The sequence below is a fragment of the Balaenoptera borealis genome (assembly GCF_965194805.1).
Source record: "Balaenoptera borealis genome assembly, chromosome: 10".
Taxonomy (NCBI): Eukaryota; Metazoa; Chordata; class Mammalia; order Artiodactyla; family Balaenopteridae; genus Balaenoptera; species Balaenoptera borealis.
The window spans coordinates 70,030,297-70,054,667 of NC_138874.1; the positions used below are offsets into that span (position 1 = coordinate 70,030,297).

The 24,371-nt window shown below is 49.9% G+C and overlaps 1 protein-coding gene across 3 annotated transcripts; it reads left to right on the forward strand.

Annotated features, from left to right (window-relative positions):
- Positions 1-514: 514 nt before the first annotated feature.
- LOC309636026 (neuropeptide Y receptor type 4-2) lies at positions 515-23,561 on the forward strand. 3 transcript variants are annotated; one of them, XM_082408023.1, is made up of 2 exons: positions 515-7,142; positions 12,303-23,561. In XM_082408023.1, exon 2 carries the CDS (start codon positions 12,343-12,345, stop codon positions 13,474-13,476), a length of 1,134 nt encoding a protein of 377 aa, XP_082264149.1. In that variant the 5' UTR covers positions 515-7,142; positions 12,303-12,342; the 3' UTR covers positions 13,477-23,561. The 3 variants fall into 3 exon arrangements, with proteins under 3 accessions (XP_082264149.1, XP_082264148.1, XP_082264150.1); XM_082408022.1 differs by lacking the exon at positions 515-7,142 and adding an exon at positions 7,153-7,404; XM_082408024.1 differs by lacking the exon at positions 515-7,142 and adding an exon at positions 7,416-7,646.
- The last annotated feature ends 810 nt before the right edge of the window (positions 23,562-24,371 follow it).

Sequence of the window (24,371 nt, forward strand, 5' to 3'; positions counted from 1 at the left end):
CCGCCCTCCCCTCGGGCTCCGGGGCAGCGCAGCGGCGGCAGAGAGAAGAGACGCCAAGCCGGGAATTCGGGCTCCGCGGGGACCCCGGCTCCACTCCAGGCGTCGGGGGTGGGTCCGCTCGGCCCTAAGTCTCTAGGGGAGGGGGGCGGGGGCGGCGGAGAGTATGGGGAGCTGGAGGGAGGAAGCGGGGCCCGAGCGGGCGGCGAGGCACCAAGCCTCCGCAAAGACTTTCCACCTTCTGAAGATCCGCTGGCCACGCAGCCCACGCGTCGCCCACGCGCTGCCTGCTCCTATGCCTTGGCGCGAGCGCCCCCTGGGGGCCGGGAGGAGGGCGGGCCGGGAGCGGAGGGCACCGCCCGGCCCCTCCGTGCCCCGCCCCGCCGGGTGTCCCGAAGGGGGCGGTCCGGACTGGGGAAGGCCCGCCCTGGCAGCAGCCCTGGCTCCTGGCTAGGCCCCATCGCTCACCTCAGCTCCTGGGGACACGTCTCCTCTCCACATCGGGGTAAAGCGGGGATATCTGGAAGCGGGTAGGAGTGATGCTTCTTTTCGCACGCATTCCAGGAAACTTCTTGGATGGATGTTCAACTGCCACAAAAAACGGTGAGGATATCGCTCACCTCTGCATCCTCAAGGTCTACAAGAGCGCCTGGCCTATGGTAGGAGCCTGGTAATTATTTTTTAGTAAATAAGTGCATGAATAAATGAATGGACCATGAGGCTCTTTTTCATCCCATAATGTCTTCTGGAATACATCCACTTCACAAATAAGTAGAAGATAAAGAAATGCTTGGGGAGCACCAATGTTTAAAAATAAATATAAACAGGCTGTCTTATGTAAGGGGTAACCACTGCCACATGTTCTGAAGCACTTTAGAAAGGAAATGTGGCTTTCCTGTTCCAAACTTATTAAAAGTTGAATTCAGACAAATGAGCGCTGGAGGTATATACTGTGCCTTACGTCTGATCCTTTCTGCAACAACAGATAAACTAGACAGCTACAGTAATCAAAGAGGATTATTCCACATCCAGAAACGGAGCCAGCTGTCAGGTGGAGGAACACACAAGCCGAAGGAGGCCTGTTGGCGTTTTTGAGAGTGTCTGCTTCCAGCATAAGGTTTACTTTATTTATTTACATTTTGTTTTATTTTTTTAAATTTTATTTTAAAAAATCCATTATTTATGAAACCGTTCTCTTTGGTCAGATATATACTGGTGTTGAAAACAGTTAAAACATGTAATGGTTATCTACAAAAAAATCTTTTCTGATTGTTGTATTCCCTCAATAGCATATGCATCTACACAGGTGCAAGGATATTATATTCCCCAAATATTTTATATTCAGAATTAAATTTTAAAGGACCATGTTTTCCATAGTTTTGGTCTGGTGAACAGGTTATTAAAAAAAACCCATTAAAAGGGGCACAAGTCATCAGAATAGGCACCCAATATCACAATAGGCACCAACCATCAGAATAGGTGCCAACTGTCAGAACAAGGCATCAGCCATCAGAACAAGCACCAATGAGCAGAAGAGGCATCAACCATCAGAATGCGTGACATACTGTGGATTCCCCGTTGAACTTTCACTTCACTTATTCATTTATTTATATTGGAAAGGACTCATAGCTTTCTGTTTGATTCAGTGGGTTATTATCCATTACTCTCATTGTTTATTTTAATCCTCACATTGTCCCGGATTTGACCAGTGAGGACCTCTTCAAACTGGATTCTGGGTCTTTTTAACATGCTCCATCATTCTTAGAGCACTTTGTTACTTTGTAGGCCCCAAAGATCTTACAGGCTCATCTTGTATTTTCCCTGCCCCTTGGATTCTTTTAATGGAGAATGGCTTTGAGAAGTCACATATGGGTGCTAGGTGTGCTCATTGCTATTGGGGTGCTCATTGCTCCTAGGCTGTCTCAGTGGACAGAACAAAAAGTGTGTGTGTGTATGTGTGTGTGTCTCACAATTACATTAATATTTATCTCTATATATTGAAAACCATTAATTTACATAATACCTCTAACTCTAATTCAAAGCCACAGGGCTCATTCTGGTTTTCTCCCCTTCTGTATTTGTAACTGCCTTCTTAATCAGTGAGAAAACTGGCTCCCATCATTCTTAATATATTTGCTTTGCTTGGTTGATCCCCCTGCATGGAGCCAACTTCCCATAGTAGGACACCCTCCCAGAAGCACCTCATTCTGCTTGGGCTTTGGCATTCCACCTTGGCTGTTCCCTTTTCTTGTGTGGACACCCTCTTCATTGTATTTGGGCTCTGACACTGTGCGTTGGGCTACTAAATCCCTGCTCCCCTGTATGGTTACTCTCTTTGTTCTGTTCTGGCTCTGACATCCCATGCCAGACCCTCCCCACCACGGGGTGCTCTGCTCTCACAGTGCTGGGCTGCTCCAATAGCTGCCCTACCCTGTGCAGATGTACTCCTCCCTACTCAGCTCCAACACCCACCTGGTCTGCCCCTTATGGGGACATCCTCTCATTCCACTTGGGCTCCAACTCCCTGCTCTTAGCCTCTGAGACTCCCTAACCCTGGCCCATCCTCATGAATGCTGAGTCTCTGGTGATGGTGCCATGCCTCTAGACTATAGCAGTTAATCAGGTGGCCCTTCCTCCACAGTCCCCTGGTTCTGTGACTCGATTGTCTCCCCTGATTCCATTAGCTGTAGGGTGGTAACTTCTTTTGCTAGTCTTTGACTGCCTCAAATATCCTGTATTTTCCCTTAACTCTGCCCACACCTCTCTGTTACCTTCCCATTAAGATCTCTTAATGTGACTATCTGGGGGTGAACTCTCCTGCTTAGAGTAGGACTGATATGCTACCTTTCATTTTCTTGGTTCTCCCTTCCTGGAAATTTTATTAATTGGATAATTGATCATTTGCATTGATCATCTGTGCCTCTTATTTTTGCATAGGGTTTCCATCTTTTTGTGTTTTTGCTCTACATTATGAGACATTTCTTTACCTTCCCAATATTCCCATCCCTCCCAATAAAATATTTTTCAGTTTCAGCAATCATACGTTTAATTTTCAAGGGTTCTTTCTTGCTTTCTTGGTCTCATGTTTTCATAGCAATCTGCTCTTATTTGCTGGATTCAGCAACTTTGTTAATCTCCCTAAGGATTAATGGAAGTTTCTGGTCTCTTAACGTTCTTTTCTATTTCCTGAGGTACTTCAGCTTCTTTTGAGGCCAATTATTTTGTTTATTTATCTTGACGTTTTTTTCTTTTGTGCTGTTGACTTTCTGAATGTATGGGACTCTTTGGTTCTCTGTTCATAAGAATGGGAAAATAAATGGATTTTCCTGGATAGCTGATGAGGCTTTCCTCTGCTATGTGTCTTCCAGGGAAAAAGCAAGACAGCTACCCGGGAGCTCTCTGTATGGGCGACATACTTGTCAGCTTCCCTTTAGAATGAGCAGGTGGAAGGTCAGGGATATTTCACAGAGGGCTGTGTCTCCAAGAATGAGTAGGAGTTTTCCAAGTGCAAAATGAGCTCAATGAGTCCAGGTTGTGGAAGCAACATCTACACAAGCCTGGATGTGTAAAACACAATGATATTCCCTAAAAATGAAGAGTTTATGTGGAGAAGGAGTCTGGGGGAGGCACCTTAGGAAACCTTAAGGAGAAATAGTGTCAGACTGATTTTATTTATTTATTTAATCATTTAGAGTTTGTTTTCAAATTTTTACTAGGATATAATTTATATATAGCCCAGTGCAGATATCTTAATTGATGAAGTTATGTGTATTTATACACTCAAGTGAGAAGCACGCAGATGGTGATATAAAACATTTCCATCACCCCGGAAAGAGTGTCAGGCTGACTTTACAGGCTCCCATGGCTGAGCACATAGAGCCTGTTAGGACCCTGTTGGACTAATTCAGGAGAGAAGTGTGGATCATGCCGTGTGGCTGGAGAGGTTTTCAACTAGAATTGGTAGGGACTGCTCATTAGCTGTGGGTAGGGAGCTCAGGGAGGTGGACAGGCACATAGGACACAGGAATGATAACAGCAGCCACAGATCTCCAGGATGTGTTTCCTGCCAGGGACTGTACTAGGAGCTGTTTGCATCTCATCTCATTTTTTCTCAAGCAAGATTTTATTACTGGCTCCATTTTACAAAAGAGAATCTGAGGCTTAGCGAGTTGGCTCCCACGCCCGGCTCCTGACCACTCACCACACTGGTTCTCAGGATGCTCAAAGTAACAGCAAATTGCCAGCAAGGAAGTGGATTGGGTCCATCTTCGCTTCCTGACCCTCAGCTTTCTCCATCAGACCAAGGACAGCATTAATTGACCTTGCAGTGGACTGAGAGTTCAAACTTTGAGCTGTCGAGGGCCAAACACACCTGTTTGACTCCAAGGTGATTCACGTGGAACATTCCTAAGGGGGCAAGAAGTGAGGTCTGTCACTAAGCTATTAAGGAAGGACAATGTCTAGGAGGTTGGACAAAGCCAGACACTTTTATGGTGCAGGGAAAACCCTATTGAGCCCCTTCCCCAGAGACTGCAGAATGCAGCCTGGCCACTGGCAGGACCTCCCAGACTGGGGTCCTGGCCCCAGATGCCAGTGAGTGGGGAAGTACAGCTCCCGGTTTCTTGCTCATGGGCTTTGCTTTCTTGGGGAGCTCCAGATATTCTTGCTCTGCTCTGTTCAGGGCTCAGCTGCCACCAGGGGTTGCTGTTTCCTTCCCCGGCTGAGCAAAGGGTCTGATACTTAGCTCCTGCTGTGTTGGTTTAACTAGGAATGTCTGCTATCAGGCACTCCTTCCCCTTCTCGGGGGCTCTCCGGTGCTGAAGAAGGAGTTCGGACTTTGGGTTCAAACCCCAACCCAACCATCTACAATTTGGATGACTGAGACAAGTCATTCCACTTCTTCGAGCCTCAGTTTTCTCACCTGTGAAATGGGATGATCATACTTCACAAGGTGGGAGTGAGGATGGAATAAGAGAAAGTGCTGCTGCCTGGCGCGGAAGCTGGTCACTATTTTCACTGCTCCCTCAGCTGCTCTCTGATCCATGGGGGCTCGGGCTCAGGCCTGGGAGCCCTGGGCAGTTGCTCAAAGGGCTCACCTGTAAGACCTCAGCCCTCGGCCCCAAACAGCTTCCCCACGAGGAGGAGGTGTCACTGTCTGAGTTCTTGCCCACACAGAGAACAGGTGTCTATAGGTGAATGGTTTCTGGACAGGAAAGACTCTTCACTTTATTATTTTTTACTTTTTTGGCCGCGTTGCGTGGCTTGTGGGATCCTAGTTCCCTGACCGGGGATTGAACCCCTGCCCCCTTCAGTGAAAACACAGAGTCCTAACCACTGGACCACCAGGGAAGTCCCAAATACTCTTCACTTTAGACTCCTGGAAGCCATCATTATGATTAAGTTCCGCCAAATGCATTCCTTCCTTCCTTTGTCGGATGCTGTCACTGTATATGGACCCATGCTGGGCTCTGAGGGCAGAGACAAGGAATAGTGCCCTAGACACGGGGCGTATGTTGTGTAAACATACAAGCAGGCTTTGCCACCTGCCTCTGCAGCAGAGCACAGAAGGCTGCGGGAATGCGTCATGGCACAGGGGACCTCGGAGCTGGGCTGCGAAGGAGGAGCAGCATTTTCCCAGGCAATCAAGGCGGGGACGAGAGTGGTCCTGAAAGAAGACATGGCAGCTGCAAACCTGGAGGGGCCAGTGAGCAGAGGCGTGGGTGTTTGGCAGACTGGATCTGAGTGTTTCTTAGCTGAGTGACTTTGGGTAAGTTGCTCAATGCTTGAGTCTCACTTGGCTTCATCAGTAAAACAGAAATAAAAATGCCCACCTCTCTGGGCTGTTGTGATGTTCCAATAGGGTAATGTCTGCAGAGCCCACATGGGCCATAAATGACAGCTGTCATTCTAGAAAGAGCCACTGCCCACAACTCTGGAAACATTTCCATAGTCGGCACCATGGATGGTGCCTCTGGGGTTACTTGCTGTGTGGGGAGGAGCGGCTGGGAGGTCTGGGCCGTGTCCTGTGGGTCATGGGGAGCCATGGAAGGCTTCCCCCCCCCCCAGCTTTATTGAGATATAGTTGACATATAACATTATGTACACTTAAGGTGTACAATGAGTTGATTTGATACATTTATATATGGCAAAAGGATTACCGCCATAGCATTAGCTAATACCTCCATCCCGTCACATAATTACCATTTCTTTTTTTTGTGGTGAGGACATTTAAGATCTACCATCTTAGCAAGTTTCAAGTATATAATACAGTATCATTGGCTATAATCACCAAGCTGTACATTAGATCCCCAGAACTTGTTAATCTTATAACAGGACGTTTGGACCCTTTGACCAATTATCTCCCCATTTCCTCAACCCCCTGGCCCCTGGTAACCGCTGCTTTACTCCGCTTCTGTGAGTTGGAGCCGCCATGGAAGGTTTTAGAGAAGAGTTGTGCATATCGGATACTTAGGAAGTGCCCCAGAAGCAAAGCCTACTTTCAGGAGGCCCTCCAAGTACACACATGATTTTTCCATGTGGCCTTCTGGAGGAAATTTTAAGTTAGTGTATTCAAAATTGGAGCAGCCTTTGTAATAAACACTGTCCCGTTTCAGGCAAGTCCTGTTTCACGTGGACTCCAATGGAGAAGTGCTTTCTCACTTGATTCTTGTTGCAACAATCTTGGAGGCCTTTCCAGGATCTACCAGGGCCTCCCTGACTGTTCCCACATGCACCTCTGAAAGCCCTGACATTCTCCAGCCACACCGCCCTTCCGTGATCTCCAGTTAGCAAATGCCTCCAGTCTCAGGGCCTTTGCCCTTACTGTGCCCTCTGCCTGGCCCACATATCTAAAGCTGACCCATTTCCCCACAGCATCTCACTCCCTGCAATAACTTATTAACTTATTTACTTTTTTCTTGTCCCTGATGGGCCTTCTCCCCCCAGGGCTGGGAACTCCAGGATAACACAAGGACGGGAACTCTGTTTTGCTCAGCTCTGTGTCTAGCAGGAGAGCCAGGTTTATAGGAGGCCTGTAATTAATATTTGTGAACGAGTTTATGAAAGGCAGGTCTTCTTATGCGCATTTCATGGATGAGGACACTGGGGCTCAGAGGGAACACCAACAGGGCAGTTCCAGCCCGCTGGTGTGTAGGGTCGAGGTGGGCGTGGGGGAGGCCGGCGTGCGGGGCTGCAGCTCCTGGCGCACGGCGGACGGGAGGGCTCGCGGCCGCAGCTCCGGAGCAGGCGCCTGGGTCGCCGGCGGCCGACCGGAGCGTCCTCATGGGCGGCGCAGGCGGCAGACTGGGCGGGCACTGGCGGCGGCGGCGCGGGAGGGAGCCGAGCTGGCGGGGAGACGGGCAGGGCGGCTCCGCTCCGCACGCAGAGAGCGCCGGGCCGCCGGAGCAGGTAAGACCGGCGCGGGCCCCGCGATTTGCCCCGTGGATCCCAGGGGCAGAAGGGACCCGGGCCCGAGGGGTCCCTGGGAAGCCGCGCGCTGCCTCTGCCGGGGCCTGGGGAGGGGTCGCCGGGTGGGCTTCGCAGGGGCTCAGAGCCGCGCAACCGGGGCGGTGCGGGGAACCCTGCTCCTCGAGCGGACTTGGGCTCCTTCAGTCTCACCTGTCCTCACCTGTGTGCTGCCGGGAGAGGAGGTAAGGGGTGCGTGGAAAATGTGGGCGCTGCGGGCTTTAGGAGACAGAAGCTGTTTGCTGAAATTTCAGGAAACAAAGCAGACATCCTTCTCTCCATTCTTACCTCATGGGAGAATTGATATTATTTGTATTATCCATTAGTTTTCCTCTGAGTGCTGGGAAGGCAGGCTGCAGTGGAGGCCTCCCCCCTCCCCCCCCCCCCCCGGGTTGCAGGTGTTCCCACCTTGTCACGAGAGCTGCTTGGGAACTAAACCCGGAGACACTATTTCACTGACTTTGCACAATAGTCTGCCTTCCCGCTCCCAGAATCGCCACCCCCTGGGGTGTGCCTGGAGGACCTGAGGTCTCCTGGTCCTCACTGGGCATCTCTGAGGAATGCAGGGGGAAGTGAGGGACAGTCTTGGTGTGAGGGCCCTCGGGGGAACTCCAAATCACCCAGAAGGATCTGAAGTGGTCGGAGTGGCCCCAGCTCAGCAGCCCTGGGGAGTGGATGCGATCACCTTGAGGTGATCCAGGTGAAGAGTTGCATTGCTGGAGGCTGCAAGGGACAGACACTCGCTTGTGATAGCCCTTCAAGCCCACCTCTCTCCCCTGGGAGCTGTGCTCTTGTGTCTGCCCCGGCGAGGGGCCTCTGGGGTTCCGAACTGTGTCGGGAAGGAGGCAGCTCTATCTAGGAGTGTCATTCCATTAGGGACTCCAAACCCGCATCTGCTTGGGAAGGATGAGGGGCTGGAGAGGCTGGGCTGTCCGCAGAGCTGCCCCGGGAGGAGGGGGTGGTCTGAGCCAGCATGCTGGGGCCCGAGGCCAGGAGACACTGGGCAGCTGCCACCCCACCTGGGGCATCTTCTCACTTGGCCGAGCCACATCTCGGCACCCCCAGGTGCTCACCCAGTCACGCTTTGTTGGGGACCTTGGATGTCCATCTCCAACCCTGCCTCTACTGCTCCGCCTACCCCCCGTTAGTTCACCTCGTGCTTCAAGACAGGCCCCGCTCCTCTTTCCTCCTTTTCAAAATCTCTCTGTCTGGCAGGGCCTGGTGCAGGGGGCTTCAGAATCAGACTGACCAGGGTTCCAGTTCAGCTTTGTCACTTACTGACTGTGGGGACGTTGGCTAGGTCCCTTCATCTAACTGAGCCTCAGTGTTCTCCTCTTTGAAATGGGGCTGATATTAGATCCAACCATATGAATTTGCTGTCTTTGCAGGTTGAAAGTGGTTGGATACTGGCAATTTCATATGGTTCAGCCTAGTAATGCCTTCCTCCCAGGGCTGCGGTGTGCATTAATGCTCAGGGAGATGTCTTGTGCCCAAAGCTCAGTGAAGGCTAAAGTCCCTTCTGCCCTCCGTCTCCCAGCAAAGTGTGCGCTCTCCAGGGTGAGGCAAGACACCCCCCCTCCTTGGGCTCTCTGCAAGACTGGGCTCCCGCCTTCCCTCCCCTGCCTGTCTTTCCAAATTCCCCTTCCTGCTCCTCTGGGTATGGCAGGCTCAGTTGCTTCCATTCTCTCCCCAACCCCCGCCCAGGTACAGCCCCTGAGGCTGCTTGGGCCTCCCATGTGTCTGCGGGACCAAACTCAGACCAGAGTCACCTCTGCATGCGTGCTGCCACTGCCTTCTCCCTACTGCCCCTGTACACTTTCTACAGAAGGAAACCAGCTTTCGTGCTGACCTGGGGCTCAGGGGATTGAATTATTACTGCCTTGCCCCTGGAGAATGCTTCTGGAAATCCTCAGTTCCTGTGTACAGAGGGCCTTTCTGGGGTAGGGGCTTATGGAGTGGTCCCCTCCCTGGTGTTCCCTTCCAGCATCTGCAGCTCTGGAGAAAGATGCAAGGGCCAGCTGGCAGTTCTGCTCCTTTCTTGGTCCCCCAAAGATCTCCTTCCCATGTTGATGCTCTCCCAGCCCCAGCACTTCCCTCCTCTGACCCAGTCCCAGAAGCTGCTGGGAAGGGCTGATTTGGGTTCAGGCATCTGTGTGGTCTAATCAGCAGGGACTGGTGTGGGGTTTCCTGGCTCACTGGTGACCATCCCTTGTGTTAGCTCTTTATGGATTCTCTGAGAAGAGGGCTGCAAGCCAGGCAGATCCCCAGTGCTGCCTTCAGCCCTCCCCCTCCTCCTGTCTTGGCCCTTTCCCTCAATCTGTTCTCTACATCCAAGTGACCTTTCTGGAATGAACTTGGGCTTGGTGGCAGCCTTTCAGCAGCTCACCCAGCATTCCTGGTCTGGCCCACCTCTCCAGCCCATCTTTTGCCACTCCCTTCCACCTACTCTAGGCTCTAGTTATTCTGAACTGCTTACTGTTCTCTAAGGAGGCTTTCTTCTTTCCTGCCTCCTTGCCTTTGTACCCTGTTCCCTGTACCTTGAATTCCTTCCTCCACCTTGTCTATTTGGATAGTTAACTCCTCTTCATCCTTTGAGCCCTGGATCCATGTCCCCTCTTCTCTCATCTCCCTGCTTCCTTCCTTGATCTCCCAGCTCACAGGCATTCCATTCATACTGGTTTTGGCGATGGCAGTGTGGCATTGAGGTTCATCTGTGTTCTTGGTGGCTAGTTCCTCTGGTCTGGGAGGGACATGGCTGTATAAGTCATCTTTGCAGACCTTGTTTCTAGCGTGGGACTTGCTACATGCTTATTGAGTGAATGAATGAACGAAGCAGGGAGGATTTTCTGGAGCCCTCCCCATCTAGTAATGGCACTCTGATCGTGCTGAGCTTGGCCAGTTTGGAACCAATGGTGTTGTTTCCCATTGTTGACCCAGCCCTGGCTGTTGGTCAACCAGAGTCTTGGGTTTCCATCTTATTTGCTGCTTCTGAGCACAGTGTATCTGCCACAGTTTCATGCACCTATGGCTGTTTTTTCACTCAAATACTGGACCTTATATTTTGCCCTGGTATATTTCATTTTGTCACATTCAATTCCAAATGACTCTTTTTTTTTTTTTTAATTTTATTTATTTATTTATGGTTGTGTTGGGTCTTCGTTTCTGTGCGAGGGCTTTCTCTAGTTGCGGCAAGTGGGGGCCACTCTTCATCGCAGTGCGCGGGCCTCTCACTATCGCGGCCTCTCTTGTTGCGGAGCACAGGCTCCACACGCGCAGGCTCAGTAATTGTGGCTCATGGGCCCAGTTGCTCCACGGCATGTGGGATCTTCCCAGACCAGGGCTCGAACCCGTGTCCCCTGCATTGGTAGGCAGACTCTCAACCACTGCGCCACCAGGGAAGCCCCAAATGACTCTTATTGCCCGAAGACTGTGGTACCAGAAAAATCCTCTTGCCTCTGGGATTGGGTAGCTGAAATAACCAGATTATAAACTGTCATTCGAATTCATGACGATCTTGTACATGGCAAAATGTGACTCATCTTTATAAGCCAAATTAAATGTACAGTGAGTGACATTTTTGACGGCTGACAAATAGGTTTTATTGACCTCTGGTTAATTTTGGCTATACCCTGTAAAAACTGTCTCTAACTTAGCACTTGAACATAAAGAACATATATAATGTTCACAGTTCACAAATAGACACGACCATTATAAGGCCTTAAAGAATATCTGAAATAAGGTATTCCTCTATGAACAGTACTTATTAAAAAGGGGGTCCAAGGACCATGTGCATCGGAGACATATGGGTCAGTTGTTAAAATACAGATTCCTGGGCCCCATCCTGGACTCACTTAACTGCATCTCCTGGTGAGGGATTCCGGAATCTGTGCTTTCAATCTGCTCCTAGAATGATTCTGATGTCTCCTGAAGGTTGAGAACTGCTTGTGGGATTAGTGATGACTAGAGAAGTCATGAGGAAGGTGAGCCCCAATGGTGTGTGATGATACGGTGGCGCTCCATGTCAAAATATCTGTCATTGACGTTACCACCTGGAGGCTCTGGAGTCCAAATTCCAATTAAGTCTTGGCAGAGGGTCCCTTGTGTTGAGGCACCAGAGGAAAACAGCCAGGCTGGGCCGGGATATGGAGGTATGGCCCAGGCTGGTGTCTGGGAGCTGCAAGCTGTGACTTGAGCATAAGCATGGAGGGGACCCATAGGGAAGGCAGTGGGCATCCCTTGACCTTGGCCTGGTGTGTGTGTACACATAGGGGTCAGGAGGAGAGAGCTGGTGTGCTGATGCCCCAGTCTTTGCATACCTTGCTGTCTTCAACTCTGCCATGTGTCACCTGAGAAACAAGGCTGGCAGGGCAAGTAGGGGCTGAGACCAGGAGGGCACACTGTGTGTCAAGCCCCGAGGTTTTTGTTCTGTCCTAAAGGGGGTGCCATGGAAGGACCTGAGCACATGGCAGAATGTGTTGCTGTCTCTATTTGCATAAAATGTGATAAGGGGATTTCTACCCGTGTTCCCTAAATAATTCTGTCCCTGAACACTGCATACAACAGTCCAACTTCTTTATCATCAAAATAGCCTCAAACTCTGAGGTCAGAGGGAATTTGTGGAACAGGTTCTGAAGTCAGACAGACCTGGGTTTGTATCTGGGCCCCATTACTTATTAGCTGTGTGACTATGGGCAAGTTGCTTTACATCTCTGAGTTTCAGGTCCTCTAGGTCTCAGCCTTGGGAAGGAAGCAGCCATGAACCTCTCTACCTGGTCCCCACTCTTCCCTGGATTCCACACAGGAGGCACTATCCTTCAGTGCCGTTTGTCTTTGCTTTGCAGATGTCATCATTGAATCTCCTGGAATCTTTTCACATCCACCATGAACATCTCTCACTTCCTGGCCTTGCTGTTCCCAGAATCCCCACAGGGTCAAAACAGGAGCAAGTCAAGTTCTCTGTACACTTCATACAACTTCTCTGACTACTGCCAGGATTCCATAGACCCAATGGTCTTCATTGTCACCTCCTACAGCATTGAGACCATTGTGGGAGTCCTGGGCAACCTCTGCCTGATATGTGTGACCATTAGGCAGAAGGAGAAGGCCAATGTGACCAACCTGCTTATTGCCAACCTGGCCTTCTCTGACTTCCTCATGTGCCTCATCTGCCAGCCACTCACGGCTATCTACACCATCATGGACTACTGGATCTTTGGCGAGGTCCTTTGCAAGATATCGGCCTTTATCCAGTGTATGTCGGTGACAGTCTCCATCCTCTCGCTTGTACTTGTTGCTCTGGAGAGGCATCAGCTCATCATCAATCCAACAGGCTGGAAACCCAGTGTCTCCCAGGCCTACCTGGGGATTGTGGTCATCTGGCTCATTGCGGGCTTCCTTTCCCTGCCCTTCCTGGCTAACAGCATCCTAGAGAATGTCTTTCATAAGAACCACTCCAAGGCTCTGGAGTTTCTGGTGGATAAGGTGGTCTGTACTGAGTCCTGGCCACTGGACCATCACCGCATCATCTACACCACCTTTCTGCTGCTCTTCCAATACTGCATCCCACTGGCCTTCATCTTGGTCTGCTACGTTCGCATCTACCAGCGTCTGCGGAAGCGGGGACAGGTATTCCGCAAGGGCACCTGCAGCTTTCGGGCTTGGCAGATGAAGCGGATCAATGTGATCCTTGTGGTAATGGTGGCTGCCTTTGCTGTGCTTTGGCTGCCCCTGCATGTGTTCAACAGCCTGGAGGACTGGTACCATGAGGCCATCCCCATCTGTCATGGCAACCTCATCTTCTTGGTGTGCCACCTGCTTGCCATGGCCTCTACCTGTGTCAACCCTTTCATCTATGGCTTTCTCAACACCAACTTCAAGAAGGAGGTCAAGGCCTTGGTGCTGACTTGCCAGCAGAGCGTCCCTGTGGAGGAGTCCGAGCATCTGCCTCTGTCCACAGTGCACACGGAAGTCTCCAAAGGGTCTCTGAGGCTCAGTGGCAGGTCCAACCCCATCTAGCCAGGTTTAGGGCTTCTCTCTGCCATGTTCATTACCAGCCTCCCTCACTTAGCTAAGTGGGCACGTTGCAAGCTGGGGGTGGCACTGGCTTTGTGGGGCCCAGATAGGGTAGCAAGAGCCTGTTTTTGCATCCATTTGCCTTGTGAAGCCGAGCATTCTGATGGTTCAGCTATTGTTCCTGGGAGAATTCTGAGTCTGGATTCTGCAGGTCACACACAGTATGTCGTGTATCCTGAGCAGATGCCAGAGCCGGAGATGGTCTGATTGATGGTCTGTAGTTCATTCTGGTAGCTCAGCAACAGATGCCCAGCACGGGAGCCCAGGGATTTCACTTCCACCGGTGAGGCTGCAAGGCCATGGTGGGGTGAGGGGAAGAACACGTGGAGTCAGAGTTCTGGACCTTGGTAAACCCCTAACCTCTGTGGGAGACGATGTTTGTGGATGGGCTTTGTAAGTGGTAAAGAGTTTTATGGAGGCAAGACAGTGGGATTACTGTATATCGTTAGCACATCCAGCTGCAGAGAAGGGACCCTGGCAGCCTGCTCGCACTCCTCTGCAGTAGGAAAATCAGCCCCGAGCAGCAGGAATTCCAGGGTTCACATCCTACTCCACCCTTTTTCTCTTTCTTTGCATCTGCCACCTTGAATGGAAATAAGCCTGCAAGTATCTCTCCTTGATAAGACTGTGGGCCCCTTGAGGGTGACATCTGTATTGTCAAAGAGCTTGGGTCCCCTATGCCTGGGACAGTCCCTGGCACAGGGAGAGAGCTCCAGAAAGATTTACCATGGTGACAAGAAAGGTAGCAGGTGTCCCTGCTGAGTGCTCAGCTGAGGACAGCACCCTGCGCCACAGTCCAGTGTAGGAAGGGCTCAGGCTGCTGCAGCCACACTCTCTCGCCTGCCCTTCCTTGCCTCCCAGGACCTCTCTTGACAAGGCAGCTGGCCAAGGACTCTGCGACCCTCCCCAGTCCACCCACTGCAGAGACTTTCAGTACTTAAGGCCATGACTCCAGCCTCCTTCGTTCCACGCTGCCCCTGAGCTGACTTGCCCCAGGTGATGTGTCACCGTTCTTCCGAAGCCTCCCCAGGACTTTGGGCCTCCCAGCGGCTTTCAGTAATGGCTGGGCCAGGGAGGGAGTTCTTAAAGTCTGGGGCACGGGCTGGAAGGAGCAGAGTGTCCCCCTTCCTCCAGCCAGCCTGGGAAACGGAGAAAGGGCTACGATGAGTGTGAATATCTCATCCATGGAGGTCAAGGTTCAGGCTTCTGGATCCAAGGCTTCATCTGTGTGTGGAACAGACAGCTTGTCCTTGCAGAAAGGGAAATGTCAAGATTGCTTGTGGACCACCTTGGATGGGATGTCCAGACCTGGTTGTACCTGCTCAGACCTGCAGAGTGGCTAGTGGCTGGACCCACCGTGGCCTCCTGGGGCAGGGTATTCAAGTCCCCAGACCCTTCGAGGGGCCTCACTGTGAGGCTCCTAGGGTTGGCTCTACACAGGGCATCTGGCAAAGGGCCAGGTAGCAGGAGCTTGAACAGCCACATTTGATCATCTCTCTGGCCTGGCCTCTGACCAGGAACCCGTACAGCTGACACCAAAGACAACGGCTCTTTGAGTCACCAGCTCCCTTCCTGGAACTGTTTGTTTTGCCCCAACTTTTGGTCACATCTCTCATTCCGTTCCTTTGCTCACCTTTATCCTGGTTTTTTGGACAGATTGTTGAGCCATTCTCTTGGTTGCAACCTGTGCTTGTCCTCTGGTGCCACCTGCTGCTGGCTGCTCCAGGTAACCACCTGCCAGCAAAGCCCAGACCCTGGGACCCATTCCAGAAAAGTCATTGCTCAAGCTCCGCAAGGAACTGGGGGCCTCAGGCCCCTCCAGATCCCATACGATTGCCTTGAGTTTGTGTGTCATCACTCATCTCAGTGGTGCCAAGGTGCTTGGGGACAAGGATGCTTTAGGGTGCTAGCATGCTTGAGGACTGGGGGACCAGGCTGAGCATCTGGTGAAGGTGCTTGGCATTGGGAATTCGGGTAGCGGATGGAAGCCTCGCTGAGTATCTTCTGTGCTCCCCTCACCTTGCTGGGTTGGCACAACTTGCCTGGATGGCTGTCTCCTGCTCCTGGTTCCTAATGACCCTTGGGGTTTCCCATTTATCCAGCACCTTTGGCACTTGAATCTCAAAGTGTACTCAGAAGACCAGCAGCCTTAGCATCACTTGGAGCTTGTTTGGCATGTAGAATCTCTCTTCCCACCCCAGACCTATTGAATCAGAATCTGCATTTTATCAAGATCTCCGAGTTAATGGTGCAAATATTCGAGAAGCTCTCCTCTAGGAAACAGATTGCTCTGGAGCCTGGAGCCAGTCGGTGAGCACCTTTAGACACCCACCGTGGGATCTACAGTAGAGCCATAGGAATCCTAGTTCTAGAGATATGGCTGTAAAATGGTATTGCTGAAAAGGTAGATTCAGTTTTGATTGCATATCTGGCTGCATGTGGACATATTTCTTGTGGCCTTTTCCGTCCTTCAATAAATATTTGTGAAATGAACAGTTTGCATGGTTATATTCTTGGCAGACATGCTCCTCTGTATTCTGCTCTGTTTCACTTAAAACTGTATCATCAACAGTTTTCCATCTCGCTGGATATTATTTTTGCCAGCTGGTTAAGAATCTAGAAAATGCTCCAGTGAAAGCTGGTACCTCTGAACAGCATCTCTCTTTAGCTCTTGGAGGGGCCTTCTCTCACCCAGAAAATAGACCTGCCCCTGATAGTAGTGGGAGGAACCCATCTTCATAGGAGCACCATGGCTGGAAATGGAGACTCACACCGACAAAGACTGCCTGGGGTCACTCAGAGGGTGCAAAACCTTATTGAGTCCTGTCGATGAGAATGTAAATCCTGCCTAACTTTAGCCCTTCCTTATTATTTTTATTTCTTATTTTTTGGCTGCACCACGTGGCTTGTGGGATCTTAGTTCCCTGACCAGGGGTTGAACCCGGCCCATGGTAGTGAAAGCCCTGAGTCCTAACCACTGGACCGCCAAAGAACTCCCAAGCCCTCCCTTTTTAAAGAAATGACCTTGACTTATTTTTTCCATCATAAAAGTAATCATATTCATTTTAAAAAATATGCAAAATAAAAATAAAATGAAAAAGGAAATCATATTTCACCACCCAAAGATGATTACTGTTTACATTTTAGGGAGTTATTTCTTTAGTTTTTATATATACAGTGTTAGGGTGTTGTTTTGTTTGTTTGTTTGTTTTTTTAAAACATGGTTGAGATCATACTGTGAGCGTATGCAGATTTACATGTAAATTTAAGGATTATTTTATCTTTTTTTGCTTAACTTTATAAGAATTTTTATTCATTCATTCAACAAATATCAGTTACATGGTAGGTGCTGGGAGTAAGTGATAAATAAAATAGACACCATCCCTGTTCTCAGGGAGTTTATAATCCAGTCAGTGGGTCCATCCTGCATCCTTAATCATTATCTATTGTGGCATATTTAGATGTTCCTAGACCTATTATAAATAATTCTGTGACAAATGTCTATGCAGAGAACTTTCTTCTGTATTTGGAATTATTTCTTGAGGAGAGATTTCCAGAAGTGGAATTAGTGGGTCAAAGGGCATGGACATCTTTCAAGGCTCTTGATGTGTATTGCTAAACTGATTTCCCAAGAGGCTGGAATGATTTCCACTCCCTGAATAGTGCCTGCTTCCCTGTACCCTGGACACTGTTGAAAAATTACCATTAATGAAAAGACCCCCATGTTCACTTGATCTTGTTTTCCTCTCATTCACTCACGAGCATCACTCCAACATCACCAGTTTTCTGGGCTCCCCTTCACACGAAACTCCTCCAGAGGCTTGTGGAATCTCGAAGTCCCTGCTTCTCCTCCTCCCATGCTCTTTTGTCCATCCAAGTAGCTCTTGCCAAGATCACTGGTGACCTCCGTGTTGCCAAATCCCATGGCCAATTCTCAGTCTTGTCTTATGTGGCAATCAGCATCATGCGGCAGTTGGTCAGTTTTTTCTCTTTGAAACTCCTTCTGCATGTGACTACTTCAGGATGCCATACTTGTCGTTCTCTCCTGACTCACCGGGCACTCCTTCTCAGGCTCCTTTCCTGGGCTCTCATCTCCCTGACCTTGGAACATTGGCCTGTCCCCAGGAAGCCATGGAGCCCATCTGCTCTCATTCCCTAGGTGGGCTCATCCAGGCTCCTGGCTTTCAATACCACCAAATGTTTCAATGTCCAATGCTCCCAAATGGAGATCTCTAGTCTGGACTTCCCCCTGCTCTCCAGATTTGTTTATGCAGCCATTACTTTGTGTTTACTGGACATCCAATCAGCGTGTTCAAAGCAGACTCCTGATTTGCTTCCTCACCTCTTCCTTAATCTCCCCCTTTCAGTAAATGGCAACTTCCTCATTTCATTTCGTTGCATCCCAGTCTTGGGACCAACCTTCTGTTTACACCCCACATCCAATCCATCAACAAGTTCTGAAAGTTCTGCCTTCAAAATGTATTGAGAATGACCATTTCTCACCTCCCCCATCTCTGCCACGTGGTCTAAGCCAACATCACATCCACCAACGTTATTGCACTGGCCTTCTCTCTGGTCTCACTCAGTCAGAGCGATCCTTTGAAGCCTAAGTCAGGTCCCTCCACACCTCTGTTTAAAACCCTTCATTAGCTTTCTGCCACTCAGAGTAGAATTCACAGTCCGTGGCCTGCCCAAGACATCTGCCTGTCTCCGATGTCACTTCTTACCACCTTACCCTCGCCCACCCCCTGCACCAGTGCTGGCCTCTCTGCTGTCTCTTGAACACTCTAAGATTGCTCCTACCTCAGCCCTCTGTGCTCCCCCTCGGGCTGCTTGGAATGCTACCCCTGATATCAATGGTTTCACTCCTTTGCTCCCTTTACCTTAAGTGAGCTTTTATCAGAAGATTGCTTCCTCAACCATGTTATAAAAATATAAGCCCCCTCACTCTGCATTCCTACTTTATGCCATAGGACCTAGCACCCTATGACATGCTTACACACATTCACTGCTTCACTGTGGAGTGTCTCATTTCCTCATTAGAATATAAACCCCATGAAGGCAGGGACCTTGTATGTTTCGTTCACTATCTAGCTCTCAAAAGAGTGTCGGCATATGGGAGGTGCAGAAGAAATATCTGTAGAGTAATACCTTTAAACACTTTTATATTTGATCAGTGAGCATTGATAACTTCAGCCTCTTGTTTGTGGAGTCCAGTCTGGCTTTGTAGGATTTTGGTCCCAGGTTTGATAGCTATTGTGAGCCAACTGTGTGACCTTGAGCGGCTCCCTTTGCATATTGCTTTCCGATTCCTCACCTGTAATAATGCTGACTGCTATGTATTTAGTGTCCCAAACACTCTGCTAGACACTATATACATTGCCTCTCCTCAACCCTGGGATTGGGTAGATGAAGAAGCTGAAGCTTAGAGAGGTGAAAAACTTTATCCAAATTTTCAGAAAGAGCCAGGTTTAAAACCCAATCTGATGGATCCCAAAGCCCATGACTTGGACTGTTGCAGCATGAAAGAAGGCTGACCAGATGGCCTCTAAGCTGCCTTCCAGCTTTTAGCTAGAGAGTTTGAACTTTAGAACAATGGAGAAGTATTGCAGGGCTTTCAGCAGGGGAATGGCGTGGTCAGGTTATATTGAGAGAGAGCACTGTGGCTGAATTGGCCTGGGTTCCCCTAAAAGCAGAAGCTGAGGCAGAGGCTTAAGGGCTTTTTCTTTATTAGAGAATCCAATCCCAGGAAACAGATTGAGGGACCTGGGGAATGAAACAGGGAAAAAGAGAGAGCCAATTCCAAGGTATTTTATGAGCTGATTGTTTCTAAGAGGCAGATGATCACTTGATTTTTGGTATAACTATCTCAGGACAGTCTGTCTGGAAGGAGAAAGAAGTAAGAATTTATTCATTGGCTCCTTTTTTCCTTTTGTCAAAGGTTCCCCCCATGGAGTTGTGCACTCATAGACACTGAACACACCTTCTCATGAACAGAACAGCTCCAGGAAGAGGTGAAGAGAAGTGTTGTGAGGGTACGAGGTGGGGCGGCATCAGGTCACACCTGTGGGAAGTTGGTTGGAGCCTTGCAGGGCTGGATGATGCAGCGGCCACTGGACCAAGAAGCAGGTGAAAACCAGAGGATCTCAAGTAGGGCAAAAGAGGCCTCTGATGCAGGCAGAGCTAAGTTGGGATGGGAGGTGTTATGGATTGAATTGTGTCCCCCCCCATTCATAAGTAGAAGTCCTAACCCCTGTACCTCAGAATGTGACTTTATTTGGAAGTAGGGGCATTGAAGATGTTCTTAGTTAAGATGAGCTCATAGTGGAGTACGGAGGGTCCCTAATCCAATATGACTGTGTCTTTACAAAAAGAGGAAATTTGGACACAGAGACGCTCACACACAGGAAGAATGCCATGTGAGGATGAAGGCAGAGATCTGGGTGATGCTTCTACAAGCCAAGGAAGGCCAAAGATTGCTGGCAAACCACCAGAAGTTACTAGAAAGGCATGGACAGATTCTCCCTCACAACCCTCAAAAGGAGCCAACCCTGCTGGCCCTTTGATTTTGGACTTCCAGCCTCCAGAACTGTGAGACAATACATCTCCGTTGCTTAAGCCATCCAGTTTGTAACACTTTGTTATGGGAGCCCTAGCCGACTAATACAGGAGGTGAGATTGAAGGGAGGGAGACCCGTCCATGTGAGCTATTGGGTCAGCAGGTGTTCAGTAGTTGGAGATAGACCACAATTCAAACTTGTTATGATGAAATAGGGAATTTATAGACTCATGTCATGGGGCTGTCCAAAAGAAGTTCTTTGACTGTAGGCTGGATTCAGGGGTTAAAACAATGACATCAGAGCTCTCCTTTCCTTGCCCCCTGGTCTCTACCACTCTCTCTAATCCCTTGGTTCTGCTGGTCTCTTCATGGCTTTACACTCTACATGTGATAGTAAGAGGCCCCACAGCTCCTGTCTTACCTTGGTCCTTGTGAGCCCAAGGAGAAAGAGCATAGCTTTCTCGCCATGCCCAGTAAGAACTCCGGGGAGGATTCTGATGGTTCAGCCCTTAACTGATGACTGTAGCCAAGTGGCTGGAACACTTTCTGTATCCAGGCCTGGATCCCTTGACCACTCCTAGATCAAGATGGTGGGGTCAGCGCCACTTGAATCACATGGATATGCAGCGTTATCATACCAGGGCATAGAGGTAGTCTCCAAAGAAAGTAATGCCAGGCAAGCAACCAAACCAGAAGTGGACTTGGAGAGGATAAATGGATTAGAAAGATACTTGGGTGTCAAATGGACAGGATGACTTGGGTGTGGGAGAGAGAAAGAAGATTCCCAGGTTCCAGACTTGGGAAAGCAGGTATACATCTGGTCCATTTAGTGAGATGGAGAGGGTTTTTATTTTTTTGGTTTATCTTTGGACATGCTGTGTTTGGGGCCCTCTTGGGTGTGCAGATGGATGGCCAGATCCTTGAGTCTGGAGCTCTAGAGAGAGCTTTGGCCAAGGCCTGACCGAGTCATGCTGAGGAGTGGGGCTGGGTTGTGGCTAGACTGGGGTGTGAGCTGATCTGGAGCTGGCTGTGGGCCAAAGGAATTCCAGTTTCCCAGAGCTGAATCTGCTGATAGGACACTGAGGTCAGCAAACAAGGTGGGGTCCTGGGATACGGGGTGGGGTAGTGCTCAGCAGGATGCCCTGGTGGACAGGGTAGAGTAAGCCAGGCACAGGAGCTATTTTCCCAGAGATGACACCAGGTAAGTTACCCTTCATCTGTGACCTGTGGCCTCAGTTCTTTTGAGAATCAAGGACTGTTTCAAGGTCAAGCTTCTTGGCTAGAAGTTGGGAGTTGTTGCTGTGACTTACTGCTTTGTAGGGATACAATGATGCCTGAGAAAATCCTGAAAAGACCTGGAAGTTCTTCAGAGAAGAGATCTGTGATTCTTACACCCTGTTGAGAGATGGTCTGGTGGTGGAGGAGGGAGCACAGCTGTCATCTCTGTCTTAAAGCGGGTCATGCTCACTTGGACCGACATCTTTAGTGACAAGGCCCTTGGCCTGGCCTGGTCTGGTGGTGGGGCTTCTCCCCAGAGTACCTCTTCAAGGCTCTGATACATCTCACAACGGCTGCAGATATACAGACAGATAAGATTGGGGCTTCTGGGTCCTGAGAAGACCCTGGGAAAGGATTCGCAGAGCGTATTCAGGTGCCTTCTTAACCGACAGCAGCCAGGCCCTTCGTACCTCGGGCAGCTGGGAAGGCATCTGCAGGGTGAACTTGCCAGTGAACCATAGAGCAGGAGGGTGCTTGTGAAGGGGGCTGTGTAATCATGGCCCTTGAGGTTTCTAGTTGTTTAAATGTCACCCTTTATTTGAAACTGACTCTTGTCAGACTTTGAAAAGAGTTTGTCGGTGCAATTGGGTACCAGCACAAAGCTCTCTTAAAATACGTTTCCTTTCATTCATGAAGCTGTTAATGGGCATTCGATTAGTCATTCAGTCGACTGCCAAGGAAACCATACTGAAAATGGGTCATGCATTCAGAAAAAAGACCTTCCACTCACTGAGATAGCCATATCTCCCTTAAAGATAGTGCGCTTTGTGATGGCCAGCAGCCTGTTGCCACCTTGTAAATGTCATTTGCAGCCCCTTCTGGGTTTGGTAACTTTAAGGTGTGGGGGTGGATCTACAAAGGATTTCTTAAAGAGAGAGACCTCCTTTTCCTACCTTTACTTTTACAGACCCACGTACCTGGAGCTCATGGGAGACCTGTGCCGTACCTGGGCAGGTGTGAGCACCAGCCTTTTCCCCAGACCCCTGGGCACTGTCAGGGTGTGCTGTCAGTTGACAGTGGGGCCTCAGTCACATCCTGGCAGAGGGAATACTGAGGTTCTCATTGGTATATTCAACTATTCAGAGGAAATGGCCAGCACCACATTTTGTCCAGTGTGTAGCTTTAAAACAGTTAAAGATAACATGATTTATATAAGAGAGTGGGTGTTTCAGCATCTGTGAGATCTGAGATCTACGGCTATGGGTAGGGCAGAAGGGCTTGGAGCCTGAGCTCTGGGGAAGGGTATATGCAGCTGATGCCCTTCATCCTTATTCATTGGCACCTTCTCTGCAGATGGCATGACTGAACCACCTCCAGACAGGCAGGTATGAAAACAACTACGCAGTGCAATGACAAGGGTAATTGTAGAGTCAGGGTGTGGAGAAGGAGCCAGACATTCTCCGTGAGGGCATTTGGGGTAACGTGTCTGCAAGCTCACGGGGCTGGCAGGATGGGAAAAGGCTCACTTTGCTGTGAGCAATGGTGGGAGGTAGCAGATCCAGTGTATTTGGGGATGGGGCTGCTGAGGGTAAGCCTGGATGGAGAGGTGAGATCCAGTGGAGGAGACCTCGCCTCCCAGGCTAAGCAGTTTGACTATATCATGCCGGTGAGGGAAGACACTAACAGGTCTTAGCAGAGGGTTCCACGGTTAAGTTTGAGGTTAAGAAAGCTGCCTTTGACTGCAGTGAGAAGAAGGGGTTAGGGTAGTGAGAACTAATGCATTCAGCTGATTCCTGGTTTAGCTATTCTCTGCAGGCTGGCCTCACAGAGAGGCTGGTCTCCTGCAGAGCTCCAAAGAAGCTGGCTCCAGCTGAATCCTGAAGACGACCAATCTTGGTAGATCACTGCCATGTTCTAGGCTGGAACCCCAAACTCTGGCCATGCCAGAGTGGGGCTGCGGCTCCCCAACTCTGAATGCTGAGCTGGAAGAGCCGGGCAGATGACCAGAGTTCTGCCAAACCACACTGTGATAAAATCCCGAGTCCTGCTCCAATCAGGAGAGGGGCTGCTGCTTCTCTAATCATAAAAGCCCAAGGCCTGGGGTCCCTCTGCTGGAGTCTGACACTAGCCCAGCTAGATCCCATGCACGGCCCGGGAACGGGTCCATGCGCTGTTCCGGAGCTTACCTCTGAGGGTTTCCCCCACTGAACCCTGCTCCAGCAGGCAGCGTGGGGGCCTCCAGGTACTTTTCCCTTGTTTGCTCAAGGAGTTTGCGGCCCTAAGGCCATTTCCACAGCCTTTTGGTTCAGCTTGCCAGAGGGAGGCTGCTCTCATTTACAAGCACAGAGTCCTGACGAATGCGGGGACTTGGAGGATGAGGGGGCTGTGCAGGGCACCTTGATGACGGGGCATGTACTGCTGTGCTCACCCACCTCCTCCTCAGCCCCCCTCCGCTGTCCAAGTCTCTTTCCCACAGCGCGTTACCCAGGTTTGCCCCCCAGCCTAGAAATTATGAGGGCTCTGTGTCTAGTTCCGAGCCCCACAGGGTATGGTTTGTTGTCCAGAAGGGGTGACTGGACCTCATAGAAACCTTGTCATCTCATGGTAGCCGTCTTCTCACTGTTCAGTGGATTCCGTGTCACCCGCTCACTGAGAAAGGTCTGGAAAGTTGTTAACTCTGAGTCTCATTTCCGTATTAGTCAAATGGGGGGTGGAGGTTGGACTAGAATATATTCAGGATTCTGCGCTCTTTTAGGAGAGTCCGTGATTTCTTTATCTTTGTAGGAAATAGAGTAATTCTGTAGCCCTCCCACCTTTCCATAGAAGGAAGCAGAGGCGCAGCCACTGGGGAGAAGAGTATGGAGGCTCCTTAAAAAACTAAAAATAGAGTTACCATATGATCCAGCAATCCCACTCCTGGGCATATATCTGGAAAAGATGAAAACTCTCATTCAAAAAGATACATGCACCTTAATGTTCACAGCAGCACTGTTTACAATAGCCAAGACATGGAAGCAACTGAAGTGTCCATTGACAGATGAACGGGTAAAGAAGATGTGGT